General features: G+C 33.8%; 1 protein-coding gene across 1 annotated transcript; it reads right to left on the minus strand.

Moving 5' to 3' along the window:
- Positions 1-1,993: 1,993 nt before the first annotated feature.
- Positions 1,994-26,727, minus strand: LOC149777245 (PR domain zinc finger protein 14-like). Its single transcript, XM_089942847.1, has 10 exons — positions 26,619-26,727; positions 16,002-16,333; positions 15,549-15,653; positions 14,561-14,721; positions 13,125-13,404; positions 7,321-7,450; positions 6,669-6,795; positions 4,761-4,871; positions 3,697-3,850; positions 1,994-2,545 (listed from the first exon to the last, which is right to left on the minus strand). The coding sequence occupies exons 1-10, from the start codon at positions 26,681-26,683 to the stop codon at positions 2,439-2,441; spliced, it is 1,572 nt and encodes a 523-aa protein (XP_089798973.1). The 5' UTR covers positions 26,684-26,727; the 3' UTR covers positions 1,994-2,438.
- Positions 26,728-27,328: the final 601 nt, after the last annotated feature.

A 27,328-nucleotide genomic window follows, 5' to 3' on the forward strand; every position in this document is an offset into this window, starting at 1 on the left:
TCCACAACAGGATCCAACAAGCCAACTGACCCTATGCAGACCGCTTGACCAATGGTTGGAAGACAACATTAAAGAATAGACAGGAATGGAGTTTGTAGATTCACAAAGAGCAATAGAGAACAAGAAAAGATGGAGAGACTTGGTTGCAGTGTCAATTGTGGTGCCCTAACGACCTCTTGGGGTTCGAGATTGATGATGAAGATGATGATGATGATGATGATGATAATGATGAAAACGAACTTTCGTCTAGTCATTATGTAAGACTGCTGAAGTCAGCTTTGGTAAATACCACGTCGACATTGTAGTAACAGTCGCGCCTATAACGCGGTGGTTGCAGTACTTTGGAATTTTGTTCTGACAGCGAAAGCCTTGTTGCCTTTGACTAACCGATCACTGGTTGGCTTTAGATTGAACCAGTTGGCTCCAGATCTTAAATTCTATTAGTTTTGCCTCCTTGTCCAGTCCCAAAGGTTAAACGGCACATGTTTGTCCAGATAGGTTCTAACAGTGGTTTTTATTTCTTGTCAATATCAACTTCGAGACCTGTCAATAATTCATTGCCGTCTACAACCGAAAGTTCTGAAGCCGTCAATAACGAATTATGTTCCCTGTCCGTGTCTGATTGTTCCCCCATGAATTTGTTTGGTATTTAGAGCGATTTCTGATTGCTGCTCAAGAGCAGGTCAATGGTGATTAGAATGGGAAAAGCTTGTAGATATAACATAACCCTGAATGGTGATATTGATTATCGTTTTCTTTTAGGCTGGTTGGACCTTAAAGTTGTTGTTTTCAAACACAACCGAAGTGTTGAACCATGCAGGTTTGTACAAAATCTTCTGAACGCTACATTTGAACGAAGAGTCGGTGCATATCAGCTATTCTAACGCTACATACTCAACTAGATGATTTGTCACTACAACATAAATTTTCATAACCAGCACTTGCACGAGGAAATGGATGTGCCACAAGTACTTCTTTTTCATTGCGACGCTAAATATAGTATTGGCGTGGTTATCAACTAAATCGATGCAGAGAGAGAGAGAGAGAGAGAGAGAGAGAGAGAGAGAGAGAGAGAGAGAGATCAACTTCGACATGCACGTGAGGGATGGCGTTTCGTTCTGGACCAGATTTGTTAAGAACGTACTACCTTTTGTTGAGTAAAAGAAACGTGTGAAAAATTGGTACTCCTGAACTGCAAACAGCGAGATGAAAGTTTGGTAAAATCAAATGATTTTCGCAGCTTGATGCCTAGCGCTGACAGTGACATTTAATTTTTCCTTGTGGATTATTTATTGCATAATTTTGGCTACAGAATGCACACGGAAGCAATAAGGTGCTCTTACTTTTATTATCCAACACAAGCGTACGTTTTCCCACCTCTGCAAATCCTTTGCACGTTAAATTTACAGTATTTGTTCACGTGTGCATGCAACTTTTGTGACTTTTCATCGCTTTCCATCAAATCCCAGATACATGTATTGGTACCCACAGGCATATTTTCATACTTAAACCATATTCCTGTTTTTTTTATTTTATTTAAAAAAATAAAAACATTAGTTTTAAACATTGCAATTAAAAAAAAGCCAATATTTGTTGGCTCTAATAAATTTGAGTAGGGTACTGGCCGCCCGTGATTGTGATGTGGAGGTCAGTTGAAATAAAAATTATGTTCGTTCCCCTTCCAAGGGGGAATCGACCCCATCCACCTGCTACTATAAACTTTTAGACAATTGACTATATATAAATATAATGATTTCTATTCAATTGAAAAATTGAACAGAATGACGTTGGCATTAATGATCAACAATGCTTTCTGGAAACATGTTGGATTTGGTGACACATGATGTTTTCTCGAATTACGTTCAAAATGGAGATGAAGATATACTATACGTTTCAATATATGACATTTGGATGTATGATTAGTAGTTTTTACTGGTTGCTCCGGAGAGAGAGAGAGAGAGAGAGAGAGAGAGAGAGAGAGAGAACGCTAAAGTGCTTTATATACCATTTATTTTGCAATAGATTTTGTGTTATCTAAAGCGAATATATTTCAAATATTTTACATATATTAAACAAGAGGAATAAAAACGTGTATATAACAAAATCGGTCTTAGTATATATGGGTCGTTACATAAACATGCCTCAATCCAACATCAAATATATCCTTGCAATAATCCTTTTACTTCTTCATTAATATTTACATATCCAAAAAATCTATAAATTTCCAAAGTTACATAACAAACATGTCCCACTGATGCAATTCAATTTAAATAATAAAGATCGTATAGTCTTTTCTACTGAAATACGTTCAAGGTCATTTTCCATTCTATTCGTAATATATATGAATAACATCAAAGTGATATCACATAATTATATCTTTGCTATTTCATCATCGAGGAAACAAGGAACTAAATCTTGATCCAAAGCCGGCGTCAGCTCTACTTTGCAGCATATGGTACAGTGGCCGTAGATTTATGTAGCACAGCGCCATCTGCATCGGACATTGATGCAACACCAGGAAGGCTTGGTAGAATGCTGGAAGCTTCTGCAAGAGACATGTGAGTGACTCTGAGTACAATGATGCTCCTCAGAGGCATGCGAGTGACTCGAAGGACAATGATGTTCCTAAGAGGCATGCGAGTGACTGAGAGCAATGATGTTCTTAAGAGACGTGTGAGTGGCTTTGAGCACAACGATATGTTCTTTTGAGACACGTGAGGAACTCTAAGCACAATAATAATCTTAAGAGACACGTGGTTGACTAGGAACAAAGATAATGTTCTTAAGAAGGATGTGAGTGACTGAGCACAATGATGTTCGTAAGAGACATGTGAATTTCTTTGAGCACAAAGATATATTCTTACCAGACATGTGAATGAGCATGTGTAAGCAAATGATGTTTGGTTAATGTCATGAAAGAAAAACGTCATGAATAAATTGCTTTCACACATTAATTTTATGTATACAGGTATAATATACCACTGTGATCAATATTTTAAAAACTCAAGTAATTGAAATGCTAACTCCAGTAAAGATAATGCATGGATGCAAATATATTCACGCCTTGCTTAATTTCTTGGGTATATTTTCGTAATTTAACTGATATAAATAATGGGTATTTCTCGTAAGCTAAGTTCAGTTATTTAACTAAAGGCCGCAGAAAAAAGTAAAAGCTATATATGTAAGTATGTCAGACGAATATAATAAATCTATAGTAAGAAAATGAAAGTAAACAGAAACTCCGTTTTGTTTTTGCAACTCTTTTTGGATTTGTTGGAAATGTACCTGAATTTAAATTATCGAAAACATATTTCAAATATTCATGTGAGCGAGACCTTGTTATATATATATATATATATATATATATATATATATATATATATATATATATATATATATATATATATATATATATATATATATTACTATTGTCAAAAACAATATTGGCATTAATTTGATGAATAACAACAGTAAGAATATATTCTTGTAAAGAGATGATAAATCAGGAAATAATCAACATGTAGCTTTTGTTCAAGATGATTTTACGAGTACCTCCTCAAATTGTCCCTCAAATCTGTAATATGGCTGGTGATAAACTGTTTCATGTCATTTGCGTCATTCCAAGCAGTACCATAACTGATTAAAATTGTGTAAATGTACTATAAATTAGATAAACAGGGAAAGATGAATGCTTACGTGCATGATTCCTCATGTGCAATTTTAAATCAAAGATATTGCTGAATTTCTGCCCGCAAAGTTTGCAAGCGTTTGTTTTATCACGTGCGTGTGTCCTCCGCACATGACTGTCATGTGCTGCGTGGGATGCAAAGGCCTTGCCACAGAATTTGCACTGAAAACATTATTAGAATATATTTGCAAACTAAAAATATCAATAATTATATTTAAGGTGATGTATTTTAAAAAGGTAACAGAATTTGCTAAATCATGTTAATTCGATACATAAAATGAAGTTATTAGAAGTCGAAATGTTTTCATTACTTTTTCATATCAGTAATTGAGCCATGTCATAAAGTAACATTTTGGCACCACTTTGACCTGCAGATTGTATCGTCTACTTATGAATTAGTATATGTCATTTAAGAACATTTCTGTGTGTTAGTCATATGTAACTAGTAGCATTAATAACACACGTTTCTGTGTGTCATTAGTAGTTTTCAATGTCACTAGTTCTATTATGACTCCATTACTGCGTGTCAATAGTAGTTTCCAATGTCAGTAGTCCTATCATGACTCCATTACTGTGTGTCAATAGTAGTTTTCAACGTCACTAGTCCTATTATGACTCCATTAATGTGTGTCAATAGTAGTTTTCAATGTCACTAGTTCTATTATGACTCCATTACTGCGTGTCAATAGTAGTTTTCAATGTCAGTAGTCCTATCATGACTCCATTACTGTGTGTCAATAGTAGTTTTCAATGTCACTAGTCCTATTATGACTCCATTAATGTGTGTCAATAGTAGTTTTCAACGTCACTAGTTCTATCATGACTCCATTTCTGTATGCCAATAGTAGTTTTCAATGTCACTAGTCCTATCATGACTCCATTAATGTGTGTCAGTAGTAGTTTTCAATGTCACTAGTCCTAACATGACTCCATTTATGTGTCAATACGGGTTTGCACCATTAAATGAAATCAAAACGATATTTATAATGGGGTAAGATATGTTTGAAAACTAATTGTATCGATCTCAAACATTACCTCTCTTATCTTAAATTAGTTCAACATACTGTATTACCTTAAAAGGTCTCTCCCCCGAGTGCTGCCTTATATGGGTGCGTAGAATACTGGAAGCTGTAAAGGACTTGCTGCAATAGACACACTTATAGGGCCTCTCTCCACTGTGTACCTGTATATGTCGCGCACAAAAATCACCTTTAGTTAGTAGATAGATGTAATGTGATGAAGATAATTTTGATACATATAAAACTTTAAGGTAAACATTTGGCAAAATTATGCAGTTTTTGTCTAATTCATCGGAATCCTTTTAGTAATTCATAATATTTTATTACAGTCCTGTAATAATTCAGGTTATGGTTGTAAAAAGAAATAAAGGCTTTGAATTCCAAACCGAGGAGACAAGAGTTACAATTTCAAATAAAATTCTTACTTTTATGTCGATGGTTGAAAGCATATATGTAAACCTAAACATCTTCGTATGGTATACTAATATAAGTTTCTTTTATAAATACTTTCTACAAGGTAATTTGCAAGATATATATATATATATATATATATATATATATATATATATATATATATATATATATATATATATATATATATATATAAGTTTCTATTATGAATACTTTCTACAAGGTAATTTGTAAGATACTATGATAAAAATCTCTTCCATACATGAATCCAAATTTGTTAATTTTATGGAAAAATAGTTTCGATGCACGAGGTAAATAATTGTCATAATTTGCATGTAGAAAATCAGATAATATAAGACATCCCTTGTCCTGTCTTTTATATCAGTACGACTGTGTAAGCCATCCGTTACCATTAAAATCTCCTTTATACTTGCATAACTGTGTATGCCATCCTGTACCATTTGAATCTTCTTTATACTTGTATAACTGTGTAAGCCGTTTTTACCATTTAAATCTCTTTATATTAGTATAACTTTGTCAGCCATCCTGTACCATTTAAATCTCCTTTATACTTGTATAACTGTGTAAGCCGTTTTTACCATTTAAATCTCTTTATATTAATATAACTGTGTCAGCCATCCCTTACCATTCAAGTCCACTTTGTATTAGTATGACTGTGTAAGCCTTGCCTTTCTTTACCATTTAAATCTATATTTTAATAACTGAGTCAATGGCCCGTTACCATTTAAATCCCCTTTATATTAATTTAACCGAGTCTAGGTCTTTATGTAGCACATACGACGTACATTATACATTATACCTTCTTTCATTTACCACGTCTATCCAGTAAATAAAGCATACATCCCACGGATAGCCATTACCTTTATCGTCTGTTTCATTATATTTTTGTACTTCACATAGTAAAATGCATTTATACCTGTCAGTCAGCTTTTATTGTTATCTTTACAATTGCATCAAATCTGAACTATTGCAAACATCAAACAGTAACTACAAATACCTATAGTTATACGTTTGTCACTATCATTCACATTTGAATTCTTGGTAAATAGAATGTCTTTATTGTTGCAATAGATTAATGTGTGAGTCAAACTTACCCGTATGTACTTGTTTGTACTTGATGACTGGCTGTAGATTAATACAGGATGACTGGCTGTAGATTAATACAGGATGACTGGCTGCAGATTAATACAGGATGACTGGCTGCAGATTCATACAGGAGTCAAACTTACCCGTATGTAATTGTCTAGAATTAATGACTGGCTGTAGATTAATACATGATTCAATCTTACCCGTACGTGCATGTTTGGACTGGACGACTTGTTGTAGATTAATACAGGAGTCAAACTTACCCGTATGTGCTTGTTTGGACTTGATGACTGACTGCAGATTAATACCGGATTCAAGCTTACCAATTCGTGCTTGTTTGGACTGGACAACTTGCTGTAGATTAATACAGGATTCAAACTTACCCGTATGTGCCTGTTTGAACATGATGACTAGCTGTAGATTAATACAGGATTCAAACTTACCCGTATGTGCTTATTTAGACTTGATGACTGGCTGAAGCTTTTGCCACACACGGTACACTTGTGAGGCCGGTGTTTCTCATGAACGTGCAGAATGTGAATCCTTAACCGATCACGTTTTTCAAAGGATCTGGGGACAAGTTTAAGAAATAGTAGAATTTCTAAACAAAGTTAAATTTGACGCAGAGTAGATTTTACCGACTTAATGTTTTCATGTGATAACTATTATCAGCATCCATAGCTTAGCTTGTATTCGTTTATCTTCTTTGCTTCAAATTTTACCAAGGAAAGAACAAGGCAATATATATTTCTTAATAAATTAGCTGATATTTAAGATTACGTGAATGAAGAAAAATGAAATTTTCACTGTGAAGTAGTTTTGTGCAGTAGAATAATGCCATCAAGCAAGTCAAACATTTATAGAATTCCTTACAGAGAAGCTGAATATAAGCGATACATGTAAAACTGTATTAATTGAAGAAGATATCGATGACTATGGTTGTGATAGTGAATGACAACGAATAAAATGAGATCGAAATAAATTATATTCAGATATGCTGAATCGTCCATTATTCTTCCTATATTATTACATTCGATAATTGAGTTCATTTATTGTTCAATCTAGTCGATGTACAATTTTTTCTCATTAAACGACCTCGAACATAGATGACATGGAAACTTTCTGTCACCCTGGTCCACACATTTGGTGTACTTCAGATGTTTTTCCCGGTAGTACTCATAGGCGAAAACCTTTCCGCATCTCTCACACTGGAAACCCTCCGAATCTGGGGAAAGAGGATCAAGTTTGATTTTAAAATTATAGGTTGTTATGCTTCGAAAATAAAACTGATGTTTTAAATTTGATCGCATTGTATGTGATGTCCTCATATGGAATACAAACTATGTAACATGAATGCCGTATTTTATATTGTTACAGGAATGCCATATTTTACATTATTACATGTTTCACGATATGATATTTTTTATGTCCCGTGATCATTCTTCGTATCACGCGGTCGTGATGTCACAGACATTTACTTACCGTCATAATATTCAGTTTCAAGGGACTGTAATTGAAAAGGTAATTATATGATTCAAAATCAAACTAAGTTACATTAATTTCTCTAAATCATGCACACACACACACACACACACAAAAAAAAAAAACCCAGTTTTGGACCTATCTTTCGACTACAAAGTCCTGGAGATTAAATAACCCCAATAAAAATACTTTTAGAAAAACAAACACTATTTCTTGGATCATACAAAAACGATTTTCATTTAAAGATAGCGTTTCTTCCTGAACGTCAAACTGATTTCTACTCAGTTCATTCTCTTTGTTGTGTTTACAATATTCCTTGCATCTCCCTTAGAGTGAAATTCGTCCACACTAAATTGTCTTGCGTTTAGAATCATACAGCTGATTTAATAACGTAATTCGTATATGACTGACTTTAAAAAAAAGAAAACTGAACTTTTTGCATGATTCAGAATATTCTGTTCTCATGTGCGCAAATAAATTTAAAGAGCCTTTTCCTTAATAAAAGTTTATTTAAAGAAATACGGCACAAAACTGTAAATATGCATGGTGTACAGACTTATGCTTATAAAGTGTTATGAAATTTTTGACCAAGTAACATGCGTAAAGCAGTCACTAGTTCTGCTGCCTTATTATCAACATATTATGCCATTGCATGAATCGACTGATTAGAGATAATTAGTCAGACTCCAACTAATGCCATCCCTCCTAGTCTCCTAAGGATACTATCTCAATTACTTTCATCCTAAAGATGTGTTCCTATTGTTTTATTTTCCTCCTGTCACTTATTCTTACTATCTTAGTGTTTAACACCTTGTAATTTTCTTATTACTTTTACTTTCGCTTCAAAAATATAAATTCCTTTACTCTGTACTAACCAACATCTTGTCGTGTTTGCGTGGCTTCTTTCTTCATTTTTAAAAAAATAATATGCGAAATAACGGTTAACGAGATAATTCATTTAGCTTTGTCGTCAAATGTTTTTTTTAATGAATAAATGTGATATATTTTAAACAAACTCAGTCTTGATCTTCGCTTAGTTGGAATGGGACATAGTTGCCATAGTTTTACTGGGGCATGGTAGTCATAGGTGGACTCATCCATCATTGCCATTGTTGAAACGAGATATAGTTGCCATAGTTGGACTTGGGCATAGTTGCCATAGTTTTACTGGGGCATAGTTGTAATAGCTGGATAGTTGTGCATAGTTGCCATATTTGGACTGATATATTCTTGCCATAGTTGGACTGGGGCTTAGCTACCACAGTTGGATTGGATTATAGTGGCCATATTTGGATTGAGGCATAGTTGTCAGAGTTGGACGGGGCATAGTTGCCATAGTTCGACGGGGGATAGTTGCCATGGTTGGACTCGGGTATATTTGTCTTAGTTGTTCTGGGTTATAGTTGCATGGTTGATCTAGACCATAGTTGCCATAGCTTGACTTAGGCATCGTTTCCAAGATGGACTGTGGCGTAGTTGCCATAGTTGGTTGGGGCATAGCTGCCATAGTTGGATTAGGACATAGTAGCCTTAACTGGACTGGGGCATATTTGTCATAGCTGGACTGATGTGCCCTTTCTGTACTTGGGTATAGTTGCCATAGTTTGACTAGGGTATAGTTGCCATAGTTTGATTGGGGTATAGTTTCCATAGTTGGACTGGGGAATAGTTGCCGTAGTTGGGATGGAACAGTGTTGCCATACTTGAACTGAGGTATATTTGCCATGATTGGAATGGGATATAGTTGCCATAGTTATATATGGTATAGCTGCTATGGCTGGAGTGCGGCATATTTGCCATTGTTAGACTGGGACATAGTTGCCAATGTTGGACTATGACATAGTTGCCATAATGTTACTGGGGTATAGTTGACATAGTTGGACCGAGGTATAGTTGCCATGATTGGACTTGGCATAGTTGCTATAGTTAGAGTGTGGTTTAGCTGCCATACGTGGATTGGGGCATAGTTTCCATAGCTGGATTGGGGAAAAGTTGTTTTAGTTGGAATAGGGCACAGTTGCCATAGTTGGACTGAGGCATAACTTCCATGGTTGGACTGAGGCATAGTTCCCATTACTGAACTGAGCATAGGTGCCATAGTTTTACTGGAGAATAGTTGCAATAGTTGAACTGCATAAAAGCTGCCATGTTTGGACTTTGGAATAGTTATCATGGTTGGACTTGGGCATAGTTGTCATAGTTGGGCTGTGGCATAGCTGCCATGGTCAGACTGAGGCATAATTTCAATTTGTGGACAGAGGTATAGTTGCCATTGTTGGACTGGGGTTAAATTGCCATCTTTGGACATAGGTATAGTTGCTATAAATGGACTGGGGCATGGTTGCTATAGTTGGATGGATGTATAGTTGTCATTGTAGGAAGGCGGTATAGTTCCATTGTTTGACTGGGACATAGCTTTCGTATTTGGACTGGGGCATGGTTGGTATGTTTGGAGTGGGGTATATTTGTCATTGTTGGAAAGGGATATATTTCCCATATTGTTACTGAGGCATAGTTTCCATGGCTGGACTGGGATATAGTGGCCATAACTGAATGGGTGTATAGAAGCAATAATTGGTCTTGGGTATATTTGCTATTGTTGGACTTGGGAATTCATTGATATCTTTTACTGACATCAGCAGAAGATTCTTATTTAAATTTTATCATCTGTCATTAAAAATATAGGAATATGTTTGCTGACATGTTTGTATTTGTGACCAACACTTTGATATTGATCAATAGACACATCTATATTATATTATATTACATTATATTACATTACATGATATTATATTATATTATATTATATTATATTATATTATATTATATTATATTACATTATATTATATTATATTTTATCAAATTTACAGGTTACTACATTTGTATGGGAAAATATGAACGAGTTCTTCAGATGGAAATACTGCACGATCTTGGGAGTGGAGTATATCCATCCGACAAAACGAGTTCAGATTTTCCCATACAAATGCAGTAACCTTTTTATTATATGCTCATTTTCTTATTTTCCTTAAGTCTTAATTACGTAAACAAAAATACACTACACGAAACAAAGTAACTGAATGCATGCTGTATTCCAAACTAAATACGTAAGTAAAGCTTCATCATTACACAACAACAAAAACGGCATTAAATAGCACATAACACCGCCCAGATAAATTTGAATTTAGTCGCGCGCTAGACATAACTTTGGAAATAAAATGGCGTTTCGCTCTTCTTAAAATTGAAATTTAGAGTCATACTGTTAATGAATGCGCATTGCAACAACTTTTCCATTTGATCTGGAATGAATAGATTTTGGTAATTTTGTCCTTTCTACAAAATTGTGTGCTTATGGACTGGATTTATCTGTGCTATTCTACATGAAGCACATCTGTAAGTGTGTTTCTGTTCTGTCATTGAATGTTTGAAATCATAATGTGGGAAAAATATGAAGTCTTTCAATTTCAATTATCAAAAAGACGCGATAGAATATAATGTTTATTTCATTTTGAATGCAGTAAGGAGGATGTAATTGCATTCGTAATGTAGTCGAAATTACTGTACAATTTCGAAATATGTAATCAAACTTGAGAACCCATGACATTGCTCATGTAATTCGGATTTGCAGAACCACGAAAGTACATTTTGAGTAAATTCAGGACGTAAAACTGTAAGTATATAGTATATTTTTGTCATTCTTATTACCAGCTAAAGAATACAGTTTATGCCTTACCACTTGAATGATATTTGTAGGAACCCGGCATTTTTATTAAATATGGCGTCTATCGCCCGCCTAAATCCGAACAATTGTATAAAAGGTTAACGCGGAATGTAGCAAGCAGCTGGTATCTGACAGTCTACGAAACAACTGCTTTAGTTCATTCAGAAACTAATTTAATCAACCAAAACTTAAAGCGCCTACTAGGTGGTGTACATGATTTGTTTACAAATCAAAAGTGCTCGCGTCTAAGTCTATTGTTTGTTTACAATATAAAGTAGTTCCTTTATGATTGCAATATCAAGTGAGTGCGAGTGCAATATCGTTAAATACTAAACAATTCCGACAATATAAAGTGAAGGGAGAAAAAATGAGCACATTATATTATATAATATTATATTATATTAGATTATATAATATTATGTTATGTTATATTATATTATATTATAATTTATGATACTATATTATATTATAATGAATTATCAAAATTAACATCAAGCTGATAGTTGTTGTTGTTGTTGTTGTTGTGGGGTTTAACGCCATTTTTCAGCACACGATAGGCTATACATGGCGGCCAGTATTATTGGTGGATGAAGACCCCGAGAAAACTCCTGAAAGAACCACCGACCAACGAGAAGCTACTGGAAGCTTTCTCACATACCAACATTGTCCGAATCCAAGACTCGAACCCACGCAGACAGAGGTGAGATAGCAGTGATCCGTAACGGAGAATGCTTTAGACCACTCGTCAACTCGGTGCCCCATCAAGCTGATAGCATTTTACTGCTGCTTTTTAGTAGTTGACACAATCCAGAAAAACAAGTATATCCATACTATTTGAACCTTGTTGTAGAAAATATATATATTTTAAAATCAACTCAAGGAATTAGTAGACATATTTTGTTCTTTATTACCTTAAAAGTATTTTCCAAGTCACATCATTCGTTTGTCTCTAATCACCCGTTTTATCTCTCGATCGCTGACTAAAGTCGTAGTTGGACTTTAATATTGTAATATAGCTTTCTTTAGCGCAAGTCCAAACAGGCTTCTCTCTTAATGTGTTGACATAAAAATTTGTCTCTTTTTCATTCTCAAAGTAATGTCTGTCTTTTATCACCGTGCTGTTATTTCAAGACACGCAATTTAACAGACCATTCTGCAGCTGTCACTAGATAAACGAGCAATCCTTGACAAAACACGGTTGAGATCGCAATTCATAGGACGTTGAGGATAAAGTCTGGACTTAAGACGTCATTAAATATCACAGAATGAATATAAACCCGGTAATAAGCTCAACGGTGGAGCCATTATTGTTCTTTAACTGTAGAGCGATGATGTGGTTTTCGCTAAGCCTCAACGAACCACTTACCAATTTGATGAAGGTATGGCATCTTCAGCTTTGCATCTCTGAACCTAAACTTTTATTAGAACAAATTTACAGCTATAAAGAACTTGATAGCGTGATTTCCCTTGATTGACTTGTCAAAAAGTAATGTTTTTTAAGAACTATAAGAAGTTTCTTTACAGAAACTCAAGACTTTCCGTAATTGTTATCTCCTTTACATCTCATTCTGAAAGCATTTCAATTTATATTCGGCAAGCAGGTTTCATCTATATTATAAAAGGACGAAAAGGCATCCTGTGCTTGCTAAAGCATATCAACCAAGAGAGAGAGAGAGAGAGAGAGAGAGAGTCTTCTTACTTGATCCATCATCACACTTTCCTGGTAATCCGTTCTGTTCCTGGTTGTGCTTAACGGTGATAGGAATTCCCATAAACTGAAGATACGTGTCGCCATACCATACAAGTAGTTCCGTACCACATTGTATGTCCCTGCAAACTTCGTAGAAAATCTGGTTTTCTTCCTGAACTACAGTCAAGTTCTGTTCGGCAATGTGTCGAGCGTTATTGACGTAGGACATCCAGTTTCCAGTAGTCCCCCTGCCGTCCACAAAATGACTGAGTTTGCCGTCTTTAAATATCTGCAACATTTACATTTGTTTAATCACTGATAAGTACGGTGTATGTATATGATAAGTTTCTAGTTGCATCGAGTTTACCGAAAACTATATACAGGTTTAGGTTCCTTTTTTAACCGATACGAATTATTATAATAACTTCAGTACATTGCAGTCACAAAAGTTACCAGTGAAATTCATGCATTTTACGTGAATATAGATTCCGAAATATCAATAATAAAGTAATTTATCTGACAAAACGTTTTACAAATTCGTACTTAATATTACATGCAAAACGATTAAAATGATTTATCGGATAAGACGAGTACACTAGATGAATAAAATCATGGTCTAGAATTCGACTGGATGCAGTAAACTGTTGTATGCAATTTATTGTAACTGGCTAATAATGTTTAAACCAGTCCAAACGATGTAAACATTTGCATATTTTACAATGATTCCTTTCTCAGATTTTTTGACTACAAAGCTGTACAATTTCAATATATCAAAGTAATAATTTTCTCGAATTTCTACAAGTTATATATATATATATATATATATATATATATATATATATATATATATATATATATATATATATATATATATATATATATATATAATTTTGTGTTGAGAACAAGTAGTACAAATTAATTAGGTTTCAAACTGAATTGGTTCATTTTCTTCATATTGACAAAAGGTATTTGTTTCCATTGTTTTCGTTGCCAAAACAAACGTTTTCAGACTTTTTATCCGTTTCTTTCTCCTGGAGAAGCAGTTGGTATAGCAGGCAAACTATGCTACAATGTTCTCTATACATTGTACTTACAACATAAAAATCTGACACCTGACACCCACCCACATGTATATATATATATATATATATATATATATATATATATATATATATATATATATATATATATATATACAGACAGACACATAAAACTGGGTATTTGTAAATGCAAACGCAAGCTGATACAGGTTTCTAATAGGTCTTTATGTCGTCATTGGATAAATTAGAGCCGCTACACAGAACGGTAGCCCCATGTAGTGTTTTGACAGATATTGACATAAATGAAGCAAGTCTTTCTCACAAAATCTATAATGTACACCCGAGCACACTGACAATAAAAAAGGGGTTTTGACAAAATACAGTTTTATGACGAACTTGTCTCACCTCCCACATGAAGCTATTGTCGTCAAATGATTTTATTTCACTTGTGTTGACAATCTTTCCCTTGAAAGGGCCATATCTGGTTCCCTTGGGAATGGGGTCTTTCTGGCAAAACACACCATAATGAACGATTCCGGCGACGGAAACTGGGCAAATATATAACTCTGAAATAAATGAGGTAACGATTAATAGATTTTATTTTTGACTGGAACTTGCATTTACAGTTTGATTTTCTCGTTATAAAGCAAAATGACATTGTCAAAAGTGAAAATTTATTATTATTATTATTATTATTATTGAAAATTATGCTGTTAAAATTTGACTGTTTTACTCAAATTGCAGATGATTTTATTACTTTGCTGAGTTGAACTATTTTTTTTTAATCGTGATGTTCATTTATGCTAAATTTTAGAGGAAATCTTTTTTCAGCTGTTTGATTGAATCGTGTATAATGTAACTTTACAGGTTTCCTTGAGATCGTCCCTTCATTTACATGTTTCCACGAGATCGTACCTTAATTTATTTAGAAACTACGACATAAAAATGTTAAAGACGCAAGACTCATTTCACTGTTTAAAAATGCTTCCCAAACGACTAGACAAGTGATTAAGATAATAACTTCCTCACATAGTATTGACTATAAATGCCACACTATCGATTTAAAAAGTTTTGCCGGCATTGGTCAACAATATTCAGCAGTAAAAGACATTGTTAAAAATAGAATGTAAATCGAATTATAGGCGCGATTAAGAAAATTCGTGACGTTTCTGTTTGATATAAAGTTTTATTTTATTTTATTGAACATTGGGGGACTTTAAAACAGGATCTCGATATGTGTTCTTGTGACATAAACACTCTTTCAAGATGCGCAATTAAAGAAAGCAAACATTAAAGGTATGTAGTGTTCGTAACGGAGCTGGAGAGGAGTTAATTTATTTATTGAATTTTTAAATTTGATTATTTATGTACTTTTTAAATTTATTTGTATCACCTGGAGGAAGATTTTGGGGAGGAGGATCTGTTCGGGACATTTTCCATGTGGACATCATGAGGCTTGGAGAAGCATCTCTGCCCTGAGCAAGGATCCGGTCAATTCCTGCATCACAAAATAAAGTTTACTGCACTGTAAACTATGTTTAGTGGAGGTTTTAAATATTAAATATATAGAATTTAGATAGATATCATTGACTTACGAAAATACAAGAGTATTACAAAAAGCATACTTATAAAAACCTTTTCAAACATTTTGACTCTTTAAATTCCGTTGAAATCAGTGACTTTGTATTAAATTAGCAAATATAATGCCAACCCCACCCCATAATGAATTTACATCACTGCTTAGATCTGTGTCGGTTCTGATACAATTAAAAAATATGATGTGAATTAATATATATATCTGTGTGTGTGTGTGTGTGTGTGTGTTCAGTTGTTCAATTACGATTACCGTGACTAATTTCTCCTATCTTGAGACCACTCAACGCATGCTTGAATCCATTTTGATTTCCGGTTCCTGTTGTATAGCCGTACAGGACAAAGTCGATATTCTCCTGAGTAAAGTAAAGTGCCTTTGTCGGTTGTATCTGATCATGTTGCTGTTGTTGTTGATGATGATGATGATGATGGGCGTTGGGTTGACTGACCAAAAAGTGGGTGGAGTAACCATTCAGGGCCTTCATGATAGAATAGTCGGGCTGTCCCGGTGGTGCTGCTGCCGCAGCTAGACTGTACATTGACTGTAGGGGCTGATGGAATAATGCCGGCTTTTGGTGAAAGAGACTGAAAATATGGCACACATTAAGGACTAATGCATATTTACATAGCTAGCTAGCAAGGCAATTAGCAAAATAGCTACATACCTTCGACATACATTTGTACATTCCTTTATTTTACATTACTATTTAACTCCACGATGATGTTATGAAGTACTGATAACATTTTTGATTCTAGGATTTTATATCACTTAGGTGTTCTGGCATGATTTATGACACATTTTGGAAACAATTATATATCAATCAAAATTGAAAAGGGTGGCTTTGATCAGTGAATGATTTTTTTATGTTTAGTCCTCTACAAACGTTTGGAGAATGCTATTGATGTAACGGTGACAAGTCAGAGCTATCGTGATGAATATGTGAGACAAAAAATATCGGCTTGTCGCAAACAGACGATGCGATGACGAGTATATAATTCATTTCCATCAACAAACATTAGATAGGAAATTTCAACTTGCAATTAAATACTGCTATTTATCTATACATGTTTGCTATATATCTTTGAAATACCTTTTCTGGTTGTATATATTTGAAAACATTGTTCCTGCATTCATTGTCATACACTGCTTCAAAGATGTAAAACTATTTACCGTATTATGCCCCATTATTACCGTAACATATATTCTATTGTCTATTCTACATGAAATACTAGATAATGAGTGCTGCATTTTTATTTCTGTTTTATTATCGTACATTTTTTCTGATTTTCAACCTATGTCAACAAAACTAATATTTTTTTTTTATTATCATTACAAAAAGTATTCAACGGACACGTTAAAAAATGATATCATTCGTGGTTAAGATTGTGGTGCTCGGTTAAACAAATCTATATTATTTGGGAAATATGATCGTTTATCGCAATTTATTCTAGAATAATTGTGCTTGCTCTCAAAAATTCAACCCATTCTAATGTTAAAACGCATCGTTTCTTCTTAGGCCTCTCTTATGACAACGACAGTTGCTAGATCGAGCGACACGTTACTATCTCAGCTACTGAGCTATCCTTCTATACTGAAAATCACCCTTGGCCAGGTAATTGAACCCGGTTCATGACTAAAATTGGTCTTAGGCAGGCGTTAATATTATTGATACTGTAAGACAAGAATTTTAAAAGTTTTCCTAAAATCTCTTCGCTGCCCGACTTTTTGAAGGGTTTATTCCGAGGGAATTGATCGTCACATTACTAAACATACATCATTAAATTATATGCCATACTTGTGTCTTGTTGAGGTCAGGCGCCAAACAGATCTGATACCTTAGGCGTTTTCCTCAGGCTCAATAGACCGTACTGAGTAAAGACATAAACCTCTATTATATGCGACCACTGCAACGTGTCTATGTATATATATATATATATATATATATATATATATATATATATATATATATATATATATATATATATATATATATATATATATATATATATAGAGCATGCAGTCAACGACTGACAGGATTCACTATTCTAAACGTTTTCCTCTGGAAGAGTAAGGATCGCGAATATTCACGTTATGGTTGATGGAAAAATAAGGACCACACATTACCATTTTAGGATTAATGGGAGAATAAGGACCACGAATATCCAATTTACTGTTAATGGAAGAGTAAGGACCACGAGTATCCAATTTACTGTTAATGGAAGAGTAAGGACCACGAGTATCCAATTTACTGTTAATGGAAGAGTAAGGACCACGAGTATCCAATTTACTGTTAATGGAAGAGTAAGGACCACGAATATCCAATTTACTGTTAATGGAAGAGTAAGGACCACGAATATCCAATTTACTGTTAATGGAAGAGTAAGGACCACGAGTATCCAATTTACTGTTAATGGAAGAGTAAGGACGACGAATATCCAATTTACTGTTAATGGAAGAGTAAGGACGAAGAATATCCAATTTACTGTTAATGGAAGAGTAAGGACGACGAATATCCAATTTACTGTTAATGGAAGAGTAAGGACGACGAATATCCAATTTACTGTTAATGGAAGAGTAAGGACGACGAATATCCAATTTACTGTTAATGGAAGAGTAAGGACCACGAATATCCAATTTACTGTTAATGGAAGAGTAAGGACCACGAGTATCCAATTTACTGTTAATGGAAGAGTAAGGACGACGAATATCCAATTTACTGTTAATGGAAGAGTAAGGACGAAGAATATCCAATTTACTGTTAATGGAAGAGTAAGGACGACGAATATCCAATTTACTGTTAATGGAAGAGTAAGGACGACGAATATCCAATTTACTGTTAATGGAAGAGTAAGGACCATAAATGTCAAACTTAGGGTTAATAGAAGAGTAAGGACCACGAATATCCAGTTTAACGCTGGTGGAAAAGTAAGGACCAAAAATATCCATATTATGGTTGATGGAAGAGTAAGGACCAAGAATATCCAACTTAGAGTTGGTGTAAGGACCAAATTTATCCAACTTAGATTTGATGGACGAGCTAGGACCACGAATATCCACATTAGGTTTGACGCAATACTGTTAAACTGCCCGATTCGAAACAAAACATGGAAATTGGACCAACACCCCACTCGACCTAACCCCACAACGGAGATTTAGTTCCTAATTGTAAAGGAATGAGAATGTAGTTGCTTGGAACTGTTTGTTATCTCCTACGGGAATGTATGATCCACACAAATTCAGGAATTGATAAAGACATTTAGCTAATTTGAATATTTTGTTTTTAGGGCACACACTGAGAGAATTAATGAAAGAAATAAAGTGAAGTCAGGATAAAACAGTAATGAAATAATCTGCAACTGGGCGAACATTTATTAAAATGAAAGTTTTGCATGAACAACAATTAAAACCCGGATGATATGCAAGAAAGCCTACCCTGGGTAAATGACCATGTGACATGTTTGTGTATAAAGCAAAACTTAGACTATCCGAACTCATCGGGGACATATATTGTCTAGATATTCGGTGTTCCGGATAATCGAATATTGGTTAAAAAGTAGGAGTGTGAATATGAGTATCTGGATCATATATATGAGATCACTGATAAAGATATGTATGTATGTATGTATGTATGTATGTATGTATGTATGCATGCATGTATGCATGCATGCACTTCTTCTATCTGTCTGTATGGCTGTATGTCTATGTATGTATGTGTATGTGTGTATGTATGTATGTACATAAACAGACAAGCAAAAACTTGTCATAGCGACTCTGACGGTTGACAACTGGTTGAAGCAATAAACCTTATCTCTTTGTACCTCTATCTTACCCTCCCTATCTCCTAATATTTATTTCCCCTTTCGGGGGCCCCGAGTGGCCGAGTGGTCTAAAGCGCTCTTCGTTACGGATCACTGCCATCTCACCTCTGTCTGCGGCGGTTCGAGTCTTAGATTCAGCCAATGTGGGCATGTGAGAAAGCTTGCCAGTAGCTTCTCGTGGGTCGGTGGTTCTTTCCGGGGTTTTCCGGGTTCTTCCCCCACCATTAATACTGGCCGCCATGTATAGCCTATCGTGCTGAAAAATGGCGTTAAACCCCACAACAACACAACAACAATATTTCCCCTTTCTCTGAGTTTACAATCCATCGTATTTATAACTGATTTCTGTAACTATAGACCATACTGGCATGGTCATTGGTGAATTAGTTTCAATAACAGACATGTGTTCATTGTAACATATAAAAACTCTGTGTGACCCACTGTAGTAGTCTTTACGAAAGAATAATCCGTTTACTTGACTCACGGATAGTCGATGTTTTGCTGTATTGTTAATATGAGAGGATACTTGACTCACGGATAGTCGATGTTTTGCTGTATTGTTAAATATGAGAGGCATCCTGTGCATCATGATTGTACAGATATATATTACTATCGCATTCTTCCAATAGAATCATTCGGATTCCATTGTAATATAAAAAGGGAGACCCCTCAATAAAGTGATTATTATCTTTTTACAGAGACAATGTAAGAAATTCAATTGACATATGCATGAAAGGAATAATAAAAGGTATCTCTCTATTTATTTCACGACTGAAACAGATCTGGATTCAGTGAGATTCAATCATTTACCCACTATCACCATAGCATCAAATACATGTTTGACATAATGTACTTAACTGCTCATAATGAATATAAAGACAGAACGTACATAGTACATATCGCATGACTATATGTAAGGTATTGACAGAAAGTACAGTACATAATACATGACAGAAAATAGGGTACATAATGCTTGAATAGATGTAAGATACTGACAGAAAATAGGGTACATAGGGCATGACTAGATGGAAGATATTGACAGAAAAACGGGTACATAGGGTATGACTAGATGGAAGATACTGACTGAAAATAAGGTGCATAGGGCATGACTAGATGGAAGATATTGACAGAAAAACGGGTACATAGGGTATGACTAGATGGAAGATACTGACTGAAAATAAGGTGCATAGGGCATGACTAGATGGAAGATATTGACAGAAAATAGGGTACATAGTGTATGACTAGATGGAAGATATTGACAGAAAATAGGGTAGATATGTCATGACTAGATGGAAGATATTGGCATAAAATAGGATATATATGGCATGACTAAATGGAGGATATTGACAAAAAATGAGGTACATAGTGCATGACTAGATGGAAGATATTGACAGAAAATAGGGTTGATATGGCATGACTAGATGGAAGATATTAACAGAAAATATGGATACATAGGGCATGACTAGATGGAAGATATTGACAGAAAATAGGGTACATAGGGCATGACTAGATGGAAGATACTGACTGAAAATAAGGTGCATAGGGCATGACTAGATGGAAGATATTGACAGAAAATAGGGTACATAGTACATAACTAGATGGAAGATATTGACAGAAAATAGGGTACATAGGGCATGACTAGATAGAAGCTGATACAAGCTGTTGGCAGAAAGTATGGTACATTGTGCATGACTAGATGGAAGATATTGACAGAAAGTATGGTACATTGTGCATGTTTAGAGTTTAAGATTCACTATAAGAAAGGCTTCTGACAAAACATAATAATGGCTGTCTGTTTTTCAGAAGTCTGTGGTTCGCTGTTTCATGTTAGAGAAAAACACCATACAAATTATTAGTATTATTATTTGTGTGATTTGCAATAATGTACCACACGTAAGGATTGCTGTTATTGTTATTTTCATTAAAACCAATTAGGCCATAGTATGCATCAATTGCATCGTTATATGCAAGAACAAAAAGTCCACCGGTTTAATAAAATATCAAATTAATTTTTCAAATATATCTTGATAATTGAAAATGCAACCTTAGCATTATTGCTCTTTTTTTTTAAAAGTGCAGCATTTCACGATGATGTTACATGCAATAGCATGAAATTTAATGCTGCTGTGTATTGCCTGACGCTTTTCCTCGTGTACAATTATTTCTTGCCAGTTTGATTATTGAAAGGCAAATTATCGACTAAACAATATTATAGGCTTGTTTAACGTAACTTGCATGAAAAGAAAGCCACCACTGCAAAAATCTTCACGTGCGAAAGTCAAACTATAATTCATACGTTTCACAAAAAATAGTTTTCATTCTTTGATTTCTTTTATGCAAAAATTATCAACCTCTTAAAATGAGAAAATTGGCTAATTTCAAGTTTAATCACCATTTGACATCTTCTGATCTTTTAAATTTATTTGCCTGTTAAGTCAATTTGATAGGCTGATAACATTCTTCAATCATAACGAAGGGGGTAATATTGTATAACCTTGAATGAAATCAATAGATGGATCAATGAAAATCATTAACTAATATTCAAGTTAACTTAGATCTCTGATGTATGATCAGTTTGTAAATCTGTCCAACATTTCAGTTGTCATCAAAGTTCTCATTTCTGCTTTATAATAATAAAAGCCTGACAGCTTTCTATAATTTACGAGGCCGTAATAACCTGTCAAATTAGTAAATGAAATTGGAATTGATGCAGAAAAGACGAAATGGTAGAAAGTTTGTTAGAAAGACGCGAGCCTGTAAATCAGTGTGTTGGTGGTATTTCACATTTGATGGTGTAGCATTGTATTACGCGTCAATTAGGAAACGTAAGTATCTCCTTTATGTAACACATGAATGTAAATAAATACAATGTTGCTTCATATGTTTCGGCAGATCTCAGATAAATTTAGGACACGTTGTGAAACCAGAAGAAGAAAAAAAAAACATTTTGACCTATATAGGTAGGTGTGTTAGACGGAGAAGGCGAAGGGAAGAACGATATTTTCTCTAAAGTCATTGTATGATAAGAGAATTTAAAGTAAATGTTGCAGAAAGAAATCATCTGTGGTACGCACATCAATATGATATAATAAATAAATAAATAAATATAAATAAAACTTTCCGACAACGCCACATTTATTTATATGAGATCTACAAATATAAATTTTGGCAAAAGAGGTTGTTACGACATTGTATTTTTATGACGCAGATAAATTTAAAAATTAGGAAAAGGAGAAATTATAGAATCACCTTTCTAAGAGTAAAATGTCAACATAGAATCAACTGAAAATGAGGAATTAATGTATCCTAAAATATGGCATTAATGTATCCTAAAACAAGGCACTAATGTATCCTAAATATGGTCATAATTTATCATAAAATAAGACATTAATATATCCTAAAATATGGCATTAATGTATCCTAAAATATGGCATTAACGTATCTCAAAATATGAAAATGCGATATTAACAAGCGACTGACCACGACGAAAACATTTTATATCTCGACTTATATTCTTATTATCTGTCGCAATACATTCATTCTATAAATCGTGGCCCTGGGTGACGGAGTGGTCAAAAGCACTCGCTTTACTGACCACTGTTATCTCACTTCTATGTGGTTACAATTCGCGGGCTCGGACAATGTGCGTATGTGAGAAAACTGCCAGTATGGTTCGATGGTTCTTAAAGTGTTTTCCCGGCTTCTTCTTCTACCAGTTATACCGGCCGCCATGCATAGCTTATCTTGCATTGAGCAATGGCGTTAAACCCCAAAACAACAAGAAAAAACACCAGTCTATACATCAAGTAACTAAAAGTACGCACAAAGAAGATCGTATGCTAATGTATAAACTTTTAACATATACCCGGATATAGGTAAATTTTGTGGAAGAATAAAAATCTTTTATTTAAAATAATTAGATCTTAACTCTGCTGTCAATGTGTTAAATGGATACATTATTTTCAGTGAAGTCAGAAAGTTTGTGCCATGGAGCCCAAACCGAACTGCAGTGATTGGTTAACATTTCACATCGGCGTATGCATAATGAATACAATTTTGTTGTTTTTACTTTATTTTACTGATGGAGGTTGCTTATTTGTGGTTTTACAAAATGCGGATACTTTTAAACTTTCCATAGTCTGACATCATTAGTCTGATCAAATAAATTTATCATGTCAAAATTAAGTCAAATTTAACAGGTGTCTGTATAAAATTAAAGCAGATACAATTAATGTAGACATGAAAGAGAGCCAGTGAAAGACGAATTAATTTGCGGTTATATTATTAGCTGATATAATCCATTTAATTTGCTTACTAATCTCTGTCAGGTAACACTGGTTTACCCAGATAAATATATCTCATTTGTCTGTTTAACATTCTAATAGTGTTAAAAATTTATGATGAAGCGTAATCATATCAGGTACGCATCATCCAGTCGGTTACGAATCATCCAGTCGGTTACGAATCATCAATCACACTATACAACCATGTACAGTAACAAAACAATAAACATTAAGTCGAACAAGAAAATTATATACATTTGTTTACATAAGACTGTATTAGCATCTAATGGTGCTTAAAGTTTCTTAAGGTAATGAGTGACATAATACAGAGTTACATAATCAGTACGAAAGTGATGTAAGGAAACCAAAAACTACCAGTGACTGCAACAGGAACAGGTGCAGTATGTCGCTAAACGATTTACATTTAGTGTTTCAACATACCATTGATATCAAACGGATATAAATAATTTTAATTGAATTATATACCACATCTTAACGATGGATTGATCGTTGGAACAAATACTCATGAATAAAGGAAGAAATTAAATAAATAAATAAATAAATAAATAAATAAATAAATAAAAAGATAAATAAATAAATAACTTTATCGTTCAAAAAGAATTATTTATGTGGCGGAGTTTTTCTTAAGTTACTAACATTTTCATAACATGAAGGATTTGGAATAATTATCCATTATCAGTGCCTTACTAATTATTTCCTGGTTCATTCATTTAAAATCAAATTGGTTTCACCTCAGATAAGCAAAAAGAGAAAAGAAATAAAAATAAAGAAATAAATGGATCATAGTAAAATAATATCGATATATTATATCTTTAAAATCAGCTAGATTTATAATCGCATGTCTTGCCAAGCAAATGTACATTTATCGAATAGTATTTCAAATTGTTTTACAATTATATAAATATTCTTCATCAAATTCTGTTTCTTTTTATCTATTGATACTAATGCATATAAATATTGTTTCTATATTTTATGTTTCCTTATATATATTGTTTTCTTAGCTTTCTGTTTTACGTGTCATGCTTTTAATTTCACTTAATTAGAGTCAGAACCCTTTACCAGGTTTTGGCTTCGCTATATTTTGGAGTTAAACTGACACAATAAACGACTCGCGACCTTTACTCCTAAGTTTGAAAAGCACATTTACTAAGAAAGACTTTGTGAAGATCCACGAGATGCTAGACGGCGCTATTTTCAAAACTGACTGGCTCTTAAACTTTATGATAGATGAGAATTGTATGCTACTCCTTTATAAGCAAGGCGTGCATTAATTCTATGAAAGGTTTTGTATTGTTGAACATATATACTGTTGATGTGTTGATGTATTTGTATTCCAGAAAAGCGTATCTATCATATGTATTATTGTTATAATTTGATATCTAGTTCTAGGTATTGTAAATTTTTATTTGTCAATTTTCTGTGTTTCATCATTAAAGAAAGAAACAAAAAAAAAAAAAAAAAAAAAATTCAGTGATTTGGTTTCTACATCTCGCTTTTGTTAACAATACTACAAAACATAAAGTCCGCGATAACTTTCAATAACTTTCAACATATATTTCAACTAGAGAAAGTATATGCTACATATACTATGTTTGTATTAGTCCCAGTCCACATAATATACACCATGTGTTTATGTATTTATGTTAGTGCCAGTCCATGCAAAATATATATATATATATATATATATATATATATAAATTGGTCCTAACCCATACAATTTATACTGTGTTTATGATTGTCCCAGTCCATGGAGTATGTACTATATGCGTATATTAGTCCCAGTATGCAGTATACACTATACTTTTATGTTAGTCCCAGACCGTGCAATTTATGTGTTTACTGCCTAATGACTGAGACAAACCTATCATTACGATTCCTATTAAACACCTTTGATGATATCGGTTTAAAATTGAGGTGAACATACATTTTCCACGCTCCACTTCATTCTATCCAGTTATATCGGAAAAACCATGTTTAATACTCCCCAAGTATATCGGCAAAACGAAGTTCATACTATCCAAGTTTAAGCTGTTAAATGAAGATGAACATTTTCCACGCTCAATGTCTTTCTCCCTAGGTATAAAGGCAACACGACGACACACGGTGTAAGCTATTAAATAAAGTTGTTACATCTACCGCCGTAGTTGGCTGTCGTAGAAAAGGCAGTAGATGTAATTCACGATAAGTCAAACAAAATACATCAGTATAAATTGTATAAAACATTCGTCGTGGAATTTTTTTTTTTGAACATCACAAAATTTCATTATTTTATTAACGGCGCTGGTTTTAGCGCGTGCAGTTCTGAGTCGTGAAGATTTATGTATTAGTTTATAAATGATGACGCTCTCTAGTTCAGTTACATGCTAATTTAAATTGCTGTTATATATTCTGCCGGATACTACTACAAGTACTACTACAACTACTACTACTTTAATTATTATTATTATCATTGTTATTATTATTATTATTATTATTATTATTATTATTATTATTATTATTATCATTATTATTTAATGAAGTTCTTGCTTTTGGAGTGAAAGATAAATTTTAATACAAGCTTTTATAAACTTTTAAATGTAAATTTCAATCAGGAGTATACATTGCAATGAAAAGTTGATGTTACTGATTTTTTGATAATGTTAGCCAAAAACATAGATATATAAAGTTAGCCAAAACATAGATATATAAAGTTAGCCAAAACAGATATATAAAGCTACTTGTAAAAAACAAAACTAACTCTCACTTACCTTTGATAAGGATACATCATTTGGTGTTGAAATAACCGTTCTGGTCGCAATACGGATTCCATCATTATCTAAACTAAATTAAGAAAAACTTGCAGCACCTTTAAGGATTCCACAACACTTTCTACCCTCTAACATGCCGATCTTTTACTTATAAACAGATATTATTAAAACATGCAAATGAGATGTTCACTTGTACGCGTGTGATGAGCTTAAGACCCTATCATTGCAAAGTGCCCTCCCCTGTAATTGTCGCCGTAGCATTACTGTGGTACATTTGACTGGCAACATAAGGCTAAAAATAAACATAATGGTTGTCATGGGGGAAAAGGTGGGCGGAGCTTATACTGTGTAACCAATTAAAAGACATGTAATTAGCGCCACGTATCCGTGAAAATCAAATATCTCAGAGTAGTAAGGCCTCAAAGTTAATGAGGTGTATTATTTTACGTCCATTGCCAAAAGTCGAAATCAGTCAGTTTAGCATAAAATCAAAATTATAAAACAAAGTATATGCGGAGGGAAAAACTATACTTTGATATGTTTCTTTTAACTACTGGATCAATATAACCCAAAACAAAGAAGAAAAATAATGATTTAAAACCACTATTCTGATATATACAATTTGCATTTTTACCTCATAGACGCACTTTGTCTCGATAATACATCTAGCGAACCTTAACAATGCAGCCTGTGAAAACTATGTAATTTAA

Source organism: Sinohyriopsis cumingii, chromosome 18 (assembly GCF_028554795.1).
Source record: "Sinohyriopsis cumingii isolate HCF-2022 chromosome 18, ASM2855479v2, whole genome shotgun sequence".
In the NCBI taxonomy this organism is placed as follows: Eukaryota; Metazoa; Mollusca; class Bivalvia; order Unionida; family Unionidae; genus Sinohyriopsis; species Sinohyriopsis cumingii.